General features: G+C 44.3%; 1 protein-coding gene across 2 annotated transcripts in view; it reads right to left on the bottom strand.

Annotated features, from left to right (window-relative positions):
- The window catches only part of PDE6C (phosphodiesterase 6C), a 45,562-nt gene extending 33,735 nt beyond the window's left edge, over positions 1 to 11,827 (bottom strand). Inside the window, exons 1-7 of one of the 2 annotated variants that reach the window (XM_086680396.1) lie at positions 11,171 to 11,827; positions 4,970 to 5,122; positions 4,777 to 4,866; positions 3,644 to 3,784; positions 2,281 to 2,355; positions 1,271 to 1,335; positions 1,100 to 1,166 (exon numbers count right to left, since the gene is read on the bottom strand). In XM_086680396.1, coding sequence (XP_086536522.1) covers positions 1,100 to 1,166; positions 1,271 to 1,335; positions 2,281 to 2,355; positions 3,644 to 3,784; positions 4,777 to 4,866; positions 4,970 to 5,122; positions 11,171 to 11,605 — 1,026 coding nt within the window. In that variant the 5' untranslated portion in view covers positions 11,606 to 11,827. The remainder of the gene's footprint in view (positions 1 to 1,099; positions 1,167 to 1,270; positions 1,336 to 2,280; positions 2,356 to 3,643; positions 3,785 to 4,776; positions 4,867 to 4,969; positions 5,123 to 11,170) is intronic. The other variant, XM_025918449.2, reaches the window with a different exon arrangement.
- Positions 11,828 to 18,572: the final 6,745 nt, after the last annotated feature.

Here is an 18,572-nt window from a genome sequence, read left to right as displayed (position 1 = left end):
AGGCCTCCTGGAAACCCCAAAGCAAAGCACCCTGACATAAGAACATCCTGCAGTCACATCTGGAATTTTCCTTACTCTGCTACTGTTCCAAACCCAGCAACTTTCACACTAAGCAGAGGCAAATTTGTGACAGTGAAAGAAAACGGGAGCTAACCTAGGTTTTATTTCTCCTTCCCTCTGACCCTCGAGTGACTCTATTAGTCACTGTAATTCACATGCCCATTTACTAAATAATGAAGATGAATGAACACTGCTCAAAACACAAGGACAACGCTAAAGCGAAATCAAATATGCAAATATGCAAGTAAGTGCTATAAATACATTACAGAAACTTGGATTCATAACGGGGACGATAGGAAAATGCCAACACTAAGAAATGTTGGAAGCATTGAACTCTCGCAGGGAGGAATCTTGGTGCCAAAAGATGACACAGATGGTGGAGAAGCCCAACAAGGGAGAGAAATCAGCCACGAGAAGGAAGGAAAGCATGGCTGAGGCAGAGTGGGAAAAATATGATGACTCTGGTTCTCTGGCCTGGAGACCTGTGGGACCTACCAGAGACCTCTTGCTTGTTGTCTGCCTATATCTTGACCTCTCTTAGCCAGACCTGGCCTGCTATCTGTCCATCCCATCCCATCCCACCCCACGAGATAGACCGGGGCAAAGATCTTCACTTACTTTATCAACCCACTACATTTTGCATTGCAATCAGTGGCAAAGTTCCCCATTTATTCATTTTTCTCTCTTGTCAGTAATTTCCCATGCTTCACAAGTCTTGACCAAGGTAACTGTACTTGAGATCAAATTAAACCTAACATGAATCATGGTCACAGACTTCTAAAGGTTGTCTGAAATTTGCATGGCTAACAGAATAAGAAGTTGGGGGAATGGATGAATCTTTCTTACAACAACTAAATATTTTTGTGTAATCTGGAAGTCTCCAGTCAACCTACTTTCAACTGCCAAGATGCCTCTCCCCCACGTCCTGTGTGGGCATCTCACATGTGTGTGCATTTTACTTTCATAACTGCTCCCACCCCTTAGTTGATAAGGGCTTCATCCAGTATTATTCAAGGTTTAAATGTGTTCGATGACTTACAAATCCATTTTCAGCAACATAGGTCGGCAACCCACTAACGAGAGTCCAGTGGTCTGCAGGAGGTGTCCTTGAGGAAGATTAGAAGAAAGAAAATCATTGTCATACAGAGAAGAAATGCACTGTGCGCGAAAACAAAATGGCAACTTCCTGGCTGCTGAGGACAGTACTCACGGGATCACTTTGATCTCTTCTTTTCCATGTAAAATGTAATCGATGATTTTATAAAAGATGACTTCCTAAGAGGAAAGAGATTATGAGAGTGATCTCATTTCCCAAAGAAAACACTTCTTATAGGCGAGCTTATACTTTAAAACTCATTTAAATGGTACCTTACATTCTAACCACATTGCTCTGCATAACTACCACCAAATTACTCATGTCCTGATTACAAGCTTGCAACACAACTAGAAAATACTATTGGCTATTTACCTACATGAACAAGCCTGTTAAGCTAAATTTTAAAAGTTGAGTTTATCCAAACAGCTTTCACGGGAATCTTGTTTTACTTTTAGCTGATCCCTTTCTACTGTCCAGAAATACCTGACTACTAACTTCAGTGGAACAAACCATGTAATTTCTCAACCTCAGTCAATGTTTTCTCTTCCCCACTGTATAATGAACATTTCCCACCTTCCAAGCTGGAAGGGACTTGAGAACGAATCTCTCTACTTCTTTGGGCAGATGAAAACCCCAAGGCCTGGACACATTCTATCCCAGTACCTTCACTTCCCTGTGTGTTTGGGAACACGGTGGTGAGACATCGTTCCTGCCCTCTGAAGCTTGTGTCAAGGGGGACACAACTATCCGACCGTTGCCTGGAGTCTCGAGTCCAGCAGGTGTGAAGGAGGGCCTGGGCATAGTGCACTTAAAAAGCTGGGCAGGTGGCTCTGATGTGTCCCTCCCTATTGAGATCTATTGATTCGCTAAGCCCGGCTTCACAGAAAAGGAAATTGAGAGGTTAAACAATGAGTTAAGGCAAGGAGCACCTAGCTGGCTAGGGAAGACCTGGGACTTGAACCTCAAACTCCTTGTCCAGTGTTCTTTCTACTACTCTGAGGTCCCCCAGAAACTTACAGGACTAGAATCCAGGGCTTCTCAGGCCAGCACTCTCCTGTCCTCCCTACTGGTTTTGGCACCCTGTACCATGCACAGATATCACTGAGGAAGATGTTTGCACTTACTCTGCCATCTGGTGTCTTTGGACCTTTATAAGGCTCGACTTCTCCAAGTTTGATTGGCCACTCATCATAGAATTCCTGGAAGCAATTATATTTAAACATATTAAACAAACTGTTCCACGACCTACTATATCTTCTATGAGTTTCATGGCTTTGCATATTTTATTTACTTATTTATTTTATAAATCCAGAATTTTAGAGCTGGAAAAGACCTACGATTTCCAGTAATATCGCTTACGAACTTGTGAATGTGAACAAGTCACTCAAGCGTTTTCATCTGTAAAACAGGGATAATAATAGAGTTTATGCTATAGGGTTGTGGTGAGCGTTAATGAACAATACGTGCAGAGCACTTGCCCTGACACATAGTCAAAGGGAGTCAATAGCCAGTGGCTCTTTTACAGATAAATAAACTAAATCTAAATAGGTTAAGAGGCTTGGCCAAGGTCATGCAGCACGACCAACAGTGTGGCCACCTTACCCAACATCTGTTCTCTCCCTCTTCCTCTCTAACAGACCCTGATTTTATTTAGGTGCCAGGTGGTCATTTTTCTCAGGGAACATGGGCTTGTACATATGGGCCCTGGGTGGCCCATATGAGATGCCTGGGATTAGTCTGAGGGCAGGCACATGGCCCAGTTGTGGACAGTGAAGAAGGGGGAGAAATCTGCCAAGGCGCTTCTGGGGAAGGGTGCTCCTCACATCACATGAAAGGTGATGAAGGTGACATTTACAGGAAAAGCCTCCCAGTTTGGTCCTGTCCATGTGCCATGCCTTGAGCTATAACAGCCATCTTGCCACCCCAAGAGGAGACCTTGCCACCATGCTGAAGGCGGCAGAGACCCTGCCGTGGGAAAACAGGAAGCCCCTGGGGCCTTGATGACCGTGCTGAGTTCTCAATGAACCAGACCTAGAACTGCCCTTCTTCTGCCCTTCTTCTGCCCTTCTTCTTCCAGGAAGAACTTGGGACTTCTTGTTAAATGAGATAATAACTGTCTTATTGTTAAAGATGCTTTTAGCTGGGTCTGATGTTACGTGTAGCCAAAAGCACCCTAACCCAAATACACTCAACTACAAAGTCCCAGAGCCAGGATCAGAACCCAGCTCTCCTGACACTTGGTCCTGTGTTTATCCACTTAGAACAATTACTCTGAAAAAAATAACTTCAATTCACAAGGAGAATAAGAAACAGAAACAAGACAGTGTTCATTACTTATGCTGAGCTAGGAGAGCTCCAACGGAATGAATGAAACAAGATGAGAAATGAACATTATACATTGTGTGTGAATATTATCCATTTTTTAATGGATCACTGTCTTGTATAGACGATTTGAGGTGAGACAAAAATGTATGGAAGAATGAGGACCTTCTCCTTGGTCATGTCCAGCAGTCCGACGGAGTAGCGTTCACAGTTCAGATATGTTCTAATTGTGTAGAACGCTTTGTGAAATTGCCGCTCAACATCTGTGAGCTCTTCAAATACTTTATTGGCGGACCACATAAGGATCTGAAAGGATGAATTAAAGAGAAAACAGAACAAAATACAGTGAAGACATGGGACCACATAAGGATCTGAAAGGATGAATTAAAGAGAAAACAACAAAATACAGTGAAGACATGGAGCATTAGCCAAAAGAAAGGAGAAGGTGTCTCAGACAAAAAGAACACATATCAGTAAACAATGCAATTTCATTTTTGAACGTGTACCTGTCTGACAAAATACTCAGATGCAAGGGTGTGGGTTTATGAAAGTGGTAACTCATGATTGGTCCCCGTGCCCGAGCGTTTTGGCTTCAAAGGGCAAGTGACCTAAAATTGGAGGCAGAGGCAGTTTTGGGGGAGAGGGTCCAGTATTGGGGGCCCTCTGGCTCGTGCTGGCAGTTAAGGGGAGAAAGCCACAGGCCTTGTTCCATGCATCTTGAGCTACCCAGAGGTAACCTTACCTGGACAGTTGGATGGGAAGGGATGTGGAAGCCCTCCATCCCCACCACTCTCCCCCACATTGTACTGATGAAGAAACTGAGGTTCAGAGAGCAGCCTGGACTCAGGTGCCCTGGTTACCAATGTTGTTCTTTATGCTTCTGGCTCAAGGAGGCAACAGACTTCAGAAGAGTGATTTGCTCCTCAAATTAAGGACTTCAATATGTAGCAGGCACCGCTAAGAGCTTCATGTTACAAACTCATATAATGATCATTTGATAGTTACAACAAGCATGTAGGGTAGGTTACTCTAATTATAGCCAACCCACAGAAGAAACCATGGCTACCCGGGATAAAGACTGAAGAAAGGCAAGCCAGTGGTACCTACAGACGGAGAGGCAGGGAAGGGGGGTGGGAGGCAGGAGCAGACCACGAGAAGACAACTGGGACTAAAGTTTGGGAATCTGCTCCGTGTGGCTTAAACCCCCATGAGAGATAGGAGGGGTCTGAGCTTGTTGCCTCTGGGTCCCTCTGTCAGAACAGGTCGGCATGGAGTGATTAATGTCACCTTCCTGTTACCTGGCTTCTCCGGGATTCAACACTGTACAGGTACTGGGTGTGATGAAGTTTTAGGATGACAGAAACAAAGCTGAGGTATTTGGAAAAGACCTATGGAAGGCAGAGAAAACCGAATCAGGTATGATATCTTTCTCTCGTTAAACAGCAAATCAGTTTCCCAAGCCTCTGACTCGATGCCCAGGGTTAGTGTTACCTCCTCGTCCTCTTTGGAAAACTCAGATGCATTTACTTTGTTAACTGCCATAACCACAGCAAGAACCTCCTTGCCTATCATGATTGGTGTTGCCAGCAGGTTCTTTGTGACATAGCCGGTTTGTTTGTCCATGAAGTCAGAAAAATGGCTGTTCTGAAAGACACAGTCACATGTTTGCCACAGCAGCACAGAACCACGCAGTGTAGATCCGGGAATGGCAGCAGACCACTCTCTCTAGTCCAAACCGTACAGACAACCGGGGCCCCGGCACAGTGGTCCCACACACACCCCCATCCCATGATTGCACAGAATGAACTCACCGGTCTCAGGACGAGCATCTCCCACCTGAGCTATGGCCTCTCTAGGCGAGGCTGAGGTTGGGCCAGGAGAAAAGAGGTGATGTCACGGCAAAGTGGAAAGTGAAGTGCTATGAGGAAGCAAGGTTACAACGGACAGAAAGTGTGCTGGGAAGGAGCTCACAGCTGGGATTACAGGTATAGGCCACCGAGCTCTTCTTTCTAATTATGACAATAAAATGTGCACTTGGAATCAGACAACAACCAGTATATCATAACACAAAGAAAAAGATTAATACTCTCCACCTGATTCTAATCTCACCAACTTGAGAGGACCAGTGTTAACTGCTTAGTATGTTTCCTTGTGTACCTTTCCCTAATGTTTGGACAAAAGATTTTCTTTTTCCCTTTTCATAAAGTTTTCTTTTCGAATTTACGCATGACATTCGTCACATAACAATATTTTGTGGACTTCCCTCCAGACCAGTGCATATGGATGTGAATTTACCCTCTAGAGTCTTGTACAATAGCGCAGTGTGGGAGCCCCGTGGTCCACTCGACCATTCTGTACTGACTTAGCCTGTTTATAGTTTTCCCCACTACAAACAACGTTGTGCTAATCATGCTTGCTTTCGTTTTTATGCGATGGATTCCCCAAAGTGGAAATCCCTTTTGCTGGATCCACAGGTGTATGTGGTTTTTATTTACACAGATTACTTTCATAACAAGTTGGAAATCTTACTTCCACTGGTCATGTGTGAGAGGACCACTCTCTTGCCAGCACGAGATGCTTACTAGTTTTTAATGTTCTACCAACCTAATGTCTTTCATGCATTTTTTTTTTTTAATTTCTCTCTTTGGGAGAGACGAAGAGGATCTTCCCAGATACAAGCCTCATGCAGTAGACGCAAGAGATGATTCTAATACCCTCACCATGGGAAGGGCACAGTGATGAGTATGAAGAGGCCCATAAATGGAAGAGCGTCAGAGGATCAAGGATAGTCGTTCATATCAGCTGTAAGTTAGAGGATCACGCACTCTAGATGGGTGTAGACTCAGCCTTTCGTGGCTCATACTATCTCTCCTTTGAACCTTCAATTGAACCTTCAACTGAACCTTCAATTGAACCGAACTTTCAGGCTGACTCCGAGACTCACAGGCCAAAATTAATGTGGTTTTCCTTTCAAAGGTTGTATTATTTTCATTTCCCTGTGTTGATGGTGCTTCTAAGAACAGCACAAACCCCTAGAGGCTGGACTCTGTTCAGTTTCCCAAATTAAAAAGGTGGGAGTCCTCTGGTGTGAGACTTCTGGGCCGGAATCTACCAGGGAACAGGGCCACTTGGTCAACAGAAGTCACAGCTCAGCTCAGAGCAGTAGACCTGGGCTGTGCCTCACAACCACCTGCAGATAAATGTGGAGCTGCAGACCCACCGAGTCCTAACCTCCTAAAACAGAATCAATCTCCCCCAGGAATCTGTACTTTCAGTGGGTGATTCACTCCTGTGGAGGATCCCTTAGAAGCAGTGAGATGCCAAAGGAGTCAAATGCAGCTCCTTATCCCAGATCTCTTTTCTACCTTTCCTACCGTGGACCCACACAAACCAGCTATTTACTTGGGCTCTGGAGTCAGAGTACCCTGGCTGAACGCAGGCCTCAGTTTGCCAGCTGTGTGATCCTGGGAAGGCTACTTAGCCTTTGTGAAAACAGGAACACTGATACTGTGAACTGTCCAGAGTTCCTGACACATAGAACAACGCAGGATGGGTAGAGCACTTAGAAAAGTCTCTGACACATAATCGATGGTCAAAAATTACTGGGAAGAGACACCTGGGACTTCATTGGGCCTCCCTGGATGAGAAGTAGTTCTCTCTTGTGATTACCGTTCTGCCTCATTTACACACCGATCTCGGCCACTAAATGAATAATCAAAATACCAGACACACGCACCAGGGGATGATGGAGTCAGGCAGTGTTTCTTTGCAAACACACTTCACTCTGCAGGTTCAAACCTTGATGCTATTTTATCCTAGATTCTTTTTTTTTTTTTTTTTAATTTTTTTCAACGTTTTTTATTTATTTTTGGGACAGAGAGAGACAGAGCATGAACGGGGGAGGGGCAGAGAGAGAGGGAGACACAGAATCAGAAACAGGCTCCAGGCTCTGAGCCATCAGCCCAGAGCCCGACGCGGGGCTCGAACTTACGGACCGCGAGATCATGACCTGGCTGAAGTCGGACGCTTAACCGACTGCGCCACCCAGGCGCCCCTATCCTAGATTCTAAACACAAGGAAATATTCTTAAGTTTAATCGGCTGTTTTGAGAAAATGACTTACAAGTTTCAAAATGTAATGCTTGCTTATTATTGTATCTGAAAGCCCTAGATAAAACCAGCCATCAGATTACACGGTAGGCGAGGTGAGGCTTTCCGGTTCACCAGCTCAAACAGGCCCCAGTGAGGTATGCTTGAGTAATTCCTGTATTTCTTGGATTCACAAACTCCCCCTGATGGCCCTTCAAAGAAGCCACTGAAGGCAACTGGAGAAATTATGTAGAGCAGCAGACTTACTGTGTCCCTCATCCAATCTTCCCGTTGTTAGATTCTGATGAAACACCATTATCCCTTGAGACCAGGAGCCAGAAAGAGAGAAGAGAAGGAATACAGAGGAGAGAAGTACGGCAGCTATAGGCAACCTGTTAATTATTGAAAACTTAGGGCTTCTCCATGGCTTTCTTTTAAACCACATTCAGAATGAAAGCCACCCATAGAGTTGATCAGCAGTTTGCCCAACAGAGAAAGAAATCATTAACCTGAGGAGGATATCTCTCAGTTTCCTATTATTAAAAGTTTTCCTGTCTTTAACCTGTTTTAAAAACAGGCAATAATCATTGACCCTTTTTTGGCCACCTAAACACAGACCCCGAAAGCCCGTTGGCATAAATATAGTATTATCGTAGTTGTAGTTTATTGAGTACCTACTAGGAACCAGGCACTTTACGTACATTGAATCTGTATATTTATTTGCCTCTATGTCTCAGGTGCAGAAAAGCAATCTATCACACAATTACTTGGTCTCAGGCCTGCACCTGCTCTGGGGTCGGGCTCTCACCCTACACCACGTGGCTTCCCTGCTATCACTTTCATGGATCCCCCAAGGTCAGGGCATCTGGCTTTACCTCTTTTTCTAGGTGTGACAAGTCCTTCCCTCACGTGTGCCAACACTGTCAACCAGAGAGAAGCCATGTGTGGTCAGTGGTGTGGTGAAAGAGGGAGACCTCAGAAGACCCAAGTTATGGTCCCAGACCCGTCACATGCTGCCTAATTGCCATTGAGAAGATTCTTACATATACAGGATGGAAATAAAAACATGGCCCCTCCTTCCTTACAGGGTCTTTGTCAGAATCAAATAGATTACAAATGTGAAAATGCCTAGAAATTGTCAGATACAAAGAAACAGTAAAGAATTAGCAGAAATTTCATTAAAACATTGGTTTCCATCTTTCCCTTTGCAGATTTTACCACAGTTGATTAAAGTCTGGCAAAATTGCAGGCATGTGTGGTAGGGGGAGGGTAGAAAGATCATTGGACACAGAGTGGGGACACCTCATCTAGTCCAGCCCTTCTCACTCACTGACCATACCATGGACTGTAGGAAAGACGCAGCCTCAGCTTCCTCTTCCCAAGGAAGAAGTCAGCTCCAGACTGCCGGAGCCCCTTCCGTCTGGTATCCCATGCTTGCCTTGGAATCCACTTTTCCCTCCTGCATCTGCTCACCCAACACACCAGTGGTTTTCAATATTGACTGCATTTTAGAATCGCCTGGGGAGCTTTTAAAAAATACTATTGCCTGCATCCCAACCCCTGAGAGTCTGGTGTATTGGTCTATTAAGTCTTGCATGGTATTTTTTTTAAAGCTCCCAATTCGATTTCAATGTGCATTCAGAGTTGAAAAGCACTATTCTGGCAACCATGAGAAAAAATGCTTAGAAGCAGTAGAAATGGAAAGCAAACGAGCTGAGCAGGGTGTCTGTCTTCAACATATACTTCTCTGTTCTGCCCATAACAACCAGGAGTCCTTAGGTAGAAAAAAAAAAAAAAAAAGGAAAAACACGACTCCTGCCCATCTCCACCTCCATTACCGTCCTGTTCATGCAGCGCTGCTCACCATGGACAGCAACAGACCAAGGCTGCCTGATCTGTTAAGTAGCTCTCTGCTATTATTCTCTTCTCAGCATGTGGAACTAGGCTCATTAATAAAGCATTACAACAGAAATCATTTTACCTGTCTCTTTAAGCAAGTTTTTTTCCAGAAAAAAAAAACAAAAACAAACTTGCATGTCACTTTAAGTTTGAAGTCCTAGTAATTTTGGAGATGGTGGAGACTGGCAAGAAGCATATTCCCGTGAGAAAGCCTCAGGGTGAGTGGGCATAGCCTCCTAATTGGTGTCAAGAGAATTTTGCTGAAAGGGTGCAAATTGTTTTAGTCACTGAAGCGGGGGCAGTCAGCCCCAGAAGCTTAGACCAGCTTGAACTTACGGAAGGGAGGGATCAGAAAGGACTGAGGGACTCTGTGCTATCTGATGGCAACCCTTGCACCTAAGGGCTGTGGCGTGGTTGTTTGCAGAGTGTTGCTAATGTTTGACGACTTCTGTGCTTTCTGGATCCATGCGGCTGTCCCCCTGTAATCAGCTTCAGGAGGCAGGAAGGGGATTATCCTCCTGTGACCAGCTGCCCCCATTCACGACCCAACAAACCTTGGCACAGAAAGCAGAGAGATTTTAGGGACCACTTCCCCATCAATTCCCTTCCATCATAAGCTACTGCTTCCCTTTGGTTAGCAGCAAATCATACTAATGGGGCGTGCGTATAGAAAAAAAGCAGGAGAAAGTACAGGCTGGTACCTGTGGTTATTGATGAGCAGAACAATTATGAGTGATTTATATTTCCTCCCTTTTGTTTATTTGTATTTTATAATCTTTTTAAAATGAATAAGCACTGGTTGCAAGAAAAGTGATTTTTTTTGTTTGTGTGTTTGTTTTTAAAAGCACGTAACAATGCCTTGTGTTTGTGCGGGACGCTGTGGGTCTTCAGGGGCAAACTACATGACTGGAGTGGATTCTTTTTTTTTTTTTTTTTTTTTTTGAAGTTTAAGTAATCTCTACACCCAACATGGAGCCCAAACTCACCACCCGGAGATCAAGAGTCACACACTCCCTGGACTGAGCCAGCCAGGCGCCCCTGGAGTTGATTCTGAGTAGAGCTGAGTTATAGGGGGTTGGGATGGTCAATTGCACTTATCACCCAAATTTACACTTTTCACAATCCAAATGTGAACATCAAACTTTCAAATGGTATTATTTTTTCTTTCTGCACATCTGGTCTGTAGGTGAAAGTGTTCACTTGTGAGCCAGTCCATCCCAGAGCACAGAGTGACCTGAAAAGGTTGTGAGTGAGAGGTGTGTATGTGTGTGTGTGGGGGGGGGGGGGGGGGGTGCAGTTCACAAGTCTCAGCATGGAGGAGCTTGCTGATCTCCCAATAGCACCGCTGTGCCGCGCTGTTCAGAAGGAAAGTTCCCAGAGCAGGGAGGAGATGCAAGGAGCACCCGTGGAATGCACCAGGCCCAGGTAAGTTTGCCTGACAAAATGCAAAACATTACAAAGGACACACACTAAAAACTTACTCATTGTTTATCTGAAACTCAACCTGAACTGGGCATCTTGTATTTTTATTTGCTAAATCTGGCAACCCTTGGCCTGGCGGATCCTCTCCCCACTGTTCCTACTCAGGTTATAGCCAAACCCACGCTACAAGGGTGGCCCTCGGCGCCCGGCTCTCTCTCCATTGCTTCCTCCCCTCAGCCCCGCCAAGACGTCCGATGGGCCCCACCGTCATAAAGCCACCTACCTTGTGCACGTCTGGGACATTAACGGCTTTCTTCGTGTGAGCAACCCAACCCACTATCCCAATTTCCAACGGGAACACGACTTCTCTGTCGGGGCCCACCAGGTTGTCCTCAAACCTGGAGGTGGGGGTGACGTCGAACAGCCGGGAGGCCACCTCAGGCGTGCCGTTGCGAGCCCGGCAGGCGAACAGGCTGCAGCGGTCGGCCTGCAGCAGCTGCGCCAACTTCTGCAGGGCCCCGTGCACCGCGGGCTCGGCGCCGCGGGCCTCCTCCTGCACCGCCCGCAGCAGCTCGGCGCACAGGGCCCACTCATCCGCCGGCGACAGCGCCCCGCTCGGGCCGGGGGCTTCCGCCAGCCTCTTGGCGAAGTACTCCTTGGCAAACTGAGGGTTGTCCTCCAGGTATTTCTCCACGGCCTCTTGGCTGATCTCGCCCATGGTGTGGTTCGCTTTGCTTCTCTGCTCTCTTTCAGGAAGGGACACCCTCAGAGCACCGCCTGGGACCCAGTGCCAGCGAGGAGATACATCCTGGCAATGGCACCTCACAAGATCCCCCAAAGATGGAACAGAACGGTTGCTCGCTTGGAAGAGCTTTCAAAAACTGCCGGTAACTCTTGGGCTGTGACAGAAGGTCTGGCTTAGAGTAGGATTCGGAAGCACAGGATTAAAGAGTTCTTCGGGACACGAAATCCCTAAGCATTATTAGCTCATAAGTCCTCGGAGAATCCTCAGAACATCTCAGATCAGCCAGGCAAGTGGCAAGTCGAAGTGATTCTTCCAGAAAAATAACGGAACGCGAGCCGCCATCCGCAGCAAGAAGAATCATCGATAATATATCCATTAATGATATTACATTAGCATCGATTGACAATTTGACTCATTTTTTCCATGACAGCTATATGAAGTGAGACTATTAGACCTTGGAAGTGTCTCCTTATTTGTACAGCAACTTTAATGAGCACGTAGGGGAGATAGAAGCATTTAGCATCCATGCAACATAAAATGGAATATTAATCTTTCCTTCTCCTAAAAGTCCTATGATCAAACAAGTTGCCTGGCCTACTTTCTCTAAAACCTTCACCTCTCAATTCCCCTCATTTAAAAGCTTGACCTCGGTAGTGTTGTAAGGGAACAAACCTTAATCTTATTCTAGAAAGGTGAACACGGCAAAACATTTGCCTGGGATCCAAGCCTAATCAAGCCACAACTTAAGCAATAATCCTTGTCAACAGACATGATTGTAAAAAGCAGCCCATGCAGCTGCTAACTGGGTTTTCCTGCCATGCATATTAGTGTGGATTTTGTTTTGAATAGTAATGGCCAGACTCGTGCATTTTTGCTCCGAGACACAGTCTGTTAAATCTAGCGGATAAAACCTGTCTTGTCGGTTGCTTGGATCTCCAGCATCTCGGGGGAGGGGGTGGGGTGTGGGGGGTGGGGTTGTGCGTGGAAAAACACGTAGTACTACTTAGTTTGGCTTAATGTTCAGTTTATTAAACTTTTACATCCATTAAGCACACTTTCCCAAATATTTAAACACTGTTATACAACTAATAAGTCAAACAACATATTTCATGAACTGATTTCCTTGAATTTTCTTTTTTTCTTTTTAGAGAGAGAGAGAAAGAGAGAGAACTCATCACAAGGAGGGGAGGGGGCAGAGGGAGAGAGAGAATCTTAAGAAGCCTCCACGCCCAGGTTGGAGCCTGACTCGGGACTTAATCTCACAACCCTGGGATCATGACCTGAGCTGAAACCAAGAGTTGGATTCTCAACTGACTGAGCCACCCAGCCGCCCCCAATTTCCTTGAATACTTAAATGCTGATTTCAAAGGTAGCCAAGGTCTTTTAAGCATTTAAAAAAAACTATAAACTTTGTAACAGGTTCTCTTGAGTGAGCCCCCATGTTACAGTGACTCTAGAAGTTACCGTTAGACCCACATTTAAGTCTACTTCAAAGATAGCAACCCTGTGCGTTTCATTTACTGTGCTAAACTTAAAGCTTACCTTGATAGAGTGATAACAGTCTTACCAAAAAAGGAAAACACATCCACTGAGGTCACAGGTTCTACGTCAGGAAATGAGAGGGTCCTGGTTGGAACATGGTTTTCGCAGAAGAACCCAACTCAGACTGGCACTTGTTGAGCTATTGGCTTCTCATGGACTTCACTTGCTACCTCGAGGGGCCCTGCAGAGCACACACCTTCTGTCCTCCTCTGCCTAGTCTCAGGAGAGTCGTCCTCAGAGTGCTGTTTACTTCAACATCCTATTAGCATCTCATTATAATCAGAGTAATGCAGGGGTTTACCTCTGAAGAGAAAGGAGCTGAGTCAGCCCGCCCCTCTCATGGGACCATCACCTTCTCACAGTTTGGACACTTCCTACTGAAAGAGCAGACCTAGGCTGGCCGACTAGTAACTATGTCCCCGACATGGCCTCAGAAAGAAGTTCCCGCTCAAACCTCAGGCCACGCCTCCTCCCCTTGAGTAACTTATGTTTTCTAAGAAAGCAGGCTATCAATTGATGCATTCTTCCAAAGTCTAAGGTGGGAGGAAGGGGAGTGTGAGAGGCATGGAAAATGTGAGTAGAAGAGGGAGGGCTTCTTTCAGGTAGGGGCCAGAGGCAGGAGCCCTCAACCCTGTCCAGGCTTAGAATGACCTGGGAGCATTTTTACCCCTCCCCAAACCAATTAAATCAGAGTCTCTGGGGATGGTGTTTGGTGCTAGGTATTTATATAGCACAGCAAGGCTGACAGCCAATGGTTAATAGGTGACCAGTGAGAAACGTTCTGTATACACTGAGGCCAAACATGTTAGAGACCCTCAGACACAGTGGTTCTTAAACTTCAGATGCATCAGAATCTCCTGGAAGACATGTTCAAACATAGATTGCTGAGCCCCACCCCCAGAGTTTCTGATTCAGTGGGTATGTGACCACGAGGCCCAACATTTGCATTTTTAACAAGTTCCAGGTGACGCTGATAATTGCTGATCTGGGACCACACCTTGGCAGCCATTGTTCTATCCTCCCCCAGCCAATTGGCTGAGGCCACGACCCTTCCCCAGCCAATCGGCTAAGGCCATGATCCCTATAAAACCTTTGTGCTCTTGAAACCCGCTCGCTCTCTCCCGTATCTCACTGCTGTGTCGGGGCAGGTAGGGGATGGAGCTCGAGCTAGCTCGAATAAAGGCTCTTTGCTTTTGCATCAGACTTGGCTCCCTGGTGGTCTTTGGGAATCACAGATTCTGGGCATAACACTACCTAGTTCTTTTGTGTGCCTATGGCACAGCTCCAACTTTTACCAAAAGTATGTTGTGTACTCACAGTTCCCTAGTTCCATCCTTCCCTCATAAGCAGAGAGGAAAAAACACATATCTATATTCCATATGCAGATACATACTTAATAGGAAAAACGAAATACCCACAGATGTTAACATTCCTCTACTTATAAAAATAAAAATTAATTTAAAAATGAAACACATTCTATTATTGCTACCATTCTTTATTTTTGCTTTTATAATTACTCCTGATTTGTGATTTGCTCATTCTTTCAACATGTCTATTGATTGTCCATCACAAGCCACCATATTAGCCTCCGTGGTAGAGACTTCATGTTCCCCCTCTTCTTATTCTCTCCTCCTCCTCGTTATATGAGGTTATTCTTTCCTGCCCTCCTCCCCTATAGGGCCACGTGATCAACTTTGCCTATGGGTTGTGGGCAGAAATGTCTCTTTCAGGTAAGAACAATTAATTGCCAGCTTAGGACCCTCTACTCTCCATTTTCCTGCTGCCACATCAGTTCCAGCTGGAGGGGCCTCCTGATTCCAAGTGAGGATGTCCTGGAACAGAGCCTCCTGCTGACCTGAGATGGGACGTGTATGTAGCATGAGTGAAAAATAAACCTTTTTTGTTTTTAGCTCTGAGAGATGAGGGCTATTTGTTACTGCAGCACATCCAAATCAATCCTGACTGTTACACTTCTACTCAGGGGGGATGCAGGCAACAAGTAAGTCTTGATCCCAATTTCACACACTCTTGTGGTATAATACGGGAGTTAAAAGTAATACATAAAGAGTTGTAAGACATGGAACAGAGCATGATAAATGCCAGAAATGAGGTACGTACGTACGGCTATGAGAGTTCAGAAAAGGGATTAATGGGTGGAGATGGGGAGGAAATCAAGTGTGTTCCAGATGGTAGTCACAACAGGAGCAATAGCATGGGATGTAGAGTAACGGGGAAGAGTGAGAGCTGAATATGAAAAGGCAGGTTGGGCTCAGATTACAGGAGTCTCAGAGATGAGGCTGAGGATTTTGAACCCTGGTAAGTTTGGGGGGCAGGAAAAAACATTATGAGGGTACTTTTCCACAAATCTAATCTAGTAGTGCTTAGAAAGATGAGGTGGAGGAAAGAAATACTGGACATAGGGATACAGATTAAGCAGCTTTATTGCATTTTGTTCATTATCAAATACTCTAAAAATGTGTATAGGCTTTGACCCTGCAATTCTGCTTTTATGAATTTATCTTGCAAAAATAATTAAGATTGTATGTGATTAATGTTGTGACAAGGGTGTTCATGAAAAGTACAAATATAAAAGATCAAAAATAGATATTCAACAATAGGAGTTTGAGTAAGTAAATGGCATTGTATCCACAGAACAGAAACTACATTTATTAATAACCCTACTGTAAAGGCCTGTTTATTGATATGAAGAAGTATTTACGATATGTAGTAAACTGCAAGATAGTTTTGCCATACAATTCCACTTATATACACATACATGGAGGTGTGTATACCAGCATGGTAACGGTGATTATTTCAAAGCGATGGGATTTATCACATTAAACTTCTTTTTTTTGCCTATATGATTTTTCTCAAGTGTCTATAATGAACATATATAATTTGTGTAATAAATTCATGCTTTCGTAGAGTTAAAAAAAATTTTTTTAATGTTTACTTGGTTTTGAGAGAAAGCAAGAGTGTGAGCAGGGAGGGACAGAGAGAGAGACACAGAATCCAAAACAGGCTCCAGGCTCTGAGTGGTCAGCATAGATCCCAACATGGGACTGAAACTCACAAACCACGAGATCATGACCTAGGCCAAAGTCTGAGGCTTAGCCAACTGAGCCACCCAGGCACCCCAAAAAACAAAATTTTTAAGGTTATTTTCATAGGCTATGGGTGAGGTTGCTTGGGAATGAAAAACTGTGAGACCAATTCTAGGCATCAATTGACAAGAGCAGGCAATTGTTTAAGTTAGAAAAAGCAAGTGAGGGGCACCTGAAGGGCTGTCAGTTAAATGTCCGACTCTTGATTTCAGCTCAGGTCATGATCTCACAGTTCGTGAGATCGAGCCCCGTGTTGGGCTCTGTGCTGACAATGCAGAGCCTGCTTGGGTTTCTCTCTCTCCCTCTCTCTCTGCCCTTCCCTTCCCCCCAACTCAAAATAAGTAAACTTAAGAAAAAAGCAAGCAAGGAAAGAGGGGTCACTGGGGACTACTTTGAGTACTGCATGGCATTTTATACAAAGTTTTTTTTTAAGGGAAATTCTGAAAGCCTGCCTATCTCTCTCCTCCTGTCTTTGACCAAGTCCTATTGTCTCCACTGCCCTTCTTGGTCAGGGTGGTTCCTGCAGAGTCCCTGGCCAGTGCTGACAAGAACTTTGTGTTACTTATTGGCTGCTCAGTACAAGGCACTGAAAAAAACAAATGTAAGAAAATAACAATATTTTTTTAAATCACCAAACATACTACTTAGAATGAATTAAAAAATTTTTTAAATGCTTATTTTATTTTTGAGGCGGGGGGAGGGGCAGACAGAGAGCGAATCCCAAGCAGGCTCTGCACTGTCAGCACAAAGCCTGATGTGGGGCTCGAACTCACAAGCGGTGAGATCATGACATGAGCCGAAATCAAGAGTCAGACACTTAACTGACTGAGCCACGCAGGCACCCCTGAGGTTTTAATACTACACAATACTTGTCGACTTTGTTGAACTTCACTGTTTAATTTTTATGTCAACATTTCTAAGATATTACAGACATTAATTATCATTTATTTAGATAAAACATCTCTGAAGCAGCAACTAGGTCAATGTGAAAGCAACATTCCACTTACTCAGAATAATTTTAGAAATATAAGCCGCAAGGTATTGACAATAAAAAAGTGATCATAAGAATAGCTAACATTACAATATATAATCGGTGCCAGGTACTCTTCTAAGACCCTTACATATATTAACTCATTTAATTCTTACAAGAACTTAAGGAGGTAGGTACTGTGATTGTCTGTATTTTACAGGCGAGAAATTGAAGCACAGAGAAATTAAGTTAACTAGCTCAAGGTCACACAGCTAGTAAGGACAGTGACCTAACCCCAAACTGCCAGTTTAAATAGGATTAAATGAAAAAGTGTACCCACTGGTACACAAGACATCATACTAGCTGCTGTAGGGGAATATACAAAGACACTTCCTTTAAGGAATTACACACACACACACACACACACACACATATATATGAAAATGTTATTAAACACCAATTTAAAAAAAGTTAAATAAAAATTCCAGGAACTCTTTTAAAAGCCTACAGATGTACAAAAGAATGGTTTCACTTCCTTAAACTTTCTGCTTAACAAGTTTGCGTTTCTCAGTAGTATACTATACTAATAAACAGATGTAATACTTCTATTGTTGCTAACATTTTCTACTGCAGTTGACTTATTTCTACAGGAAGCAGTGCTTATATAATAGCCAAATCATATGCACATGAGATTGAAGCACCCACACAAAACTAGCAACAATACCCTGGATTAACCAAGTACGTTTCAGATCATTATACTGAATACACTCTTCAGTTCCACCTCAGCCAGGTTCTCTGTTCCCACTATTGGTCATCACCAAAAGGCACCCCCCAAAGGCAGGGATTTCAGTTACATCCTGGCAGCCAAGTGCAAAGGGCTCCTTTCACCTTACACATCTGCTCACAGGAATCTCTGTACACACCGAATTGATGGGTGGGACCAGGTGTCTCAGGAATAATTCACTTGGTGGGATCCATGTTATTTTCACCTAAATTGAGGACACTGACTGAGGACTTTGTAACCACTGAAAAGAAACCTGTTGAAAAAATCAGTTTGACCCTTTGCACCTGAAAAAGTTGGCCGAATAAGTAATCTTTTCATTTTCCCACCAATTATTTTGGCATCTTTTAAATGTAGTCGGAAGATAAATGCTACCCAATTTCCTTGTTTTTCATTTTCCTTGGCCTTTCTGTCAGGATGTGGATGTAAATGTCAGTTTGCATGAAATGGAGTTGGTTTGAAATGCTTAATTGTTACGAGGGTAAGGACATAAAGTTCTTTGCCTTAGCTTTTCTTTCAATTATGGTAAAACATCTTTCCATA

Source organism: Puma concolor, chromosome D2 (genome assembly GCF_028749965.1).
Source record: "Puma concolor isolate L17-30 chromosome D2, mPumCon1.1.hap2, whole genome shotgun sequence".
NCBI classification, from domain to species: Eukaryota; Metazoa; Chordata; class Mammalia; order Carnivora; family Felidae; genus Puma; species Puma concolor.
This window is presented reverse-complemented; position numbering and strand designations above follow the sequence as displayed.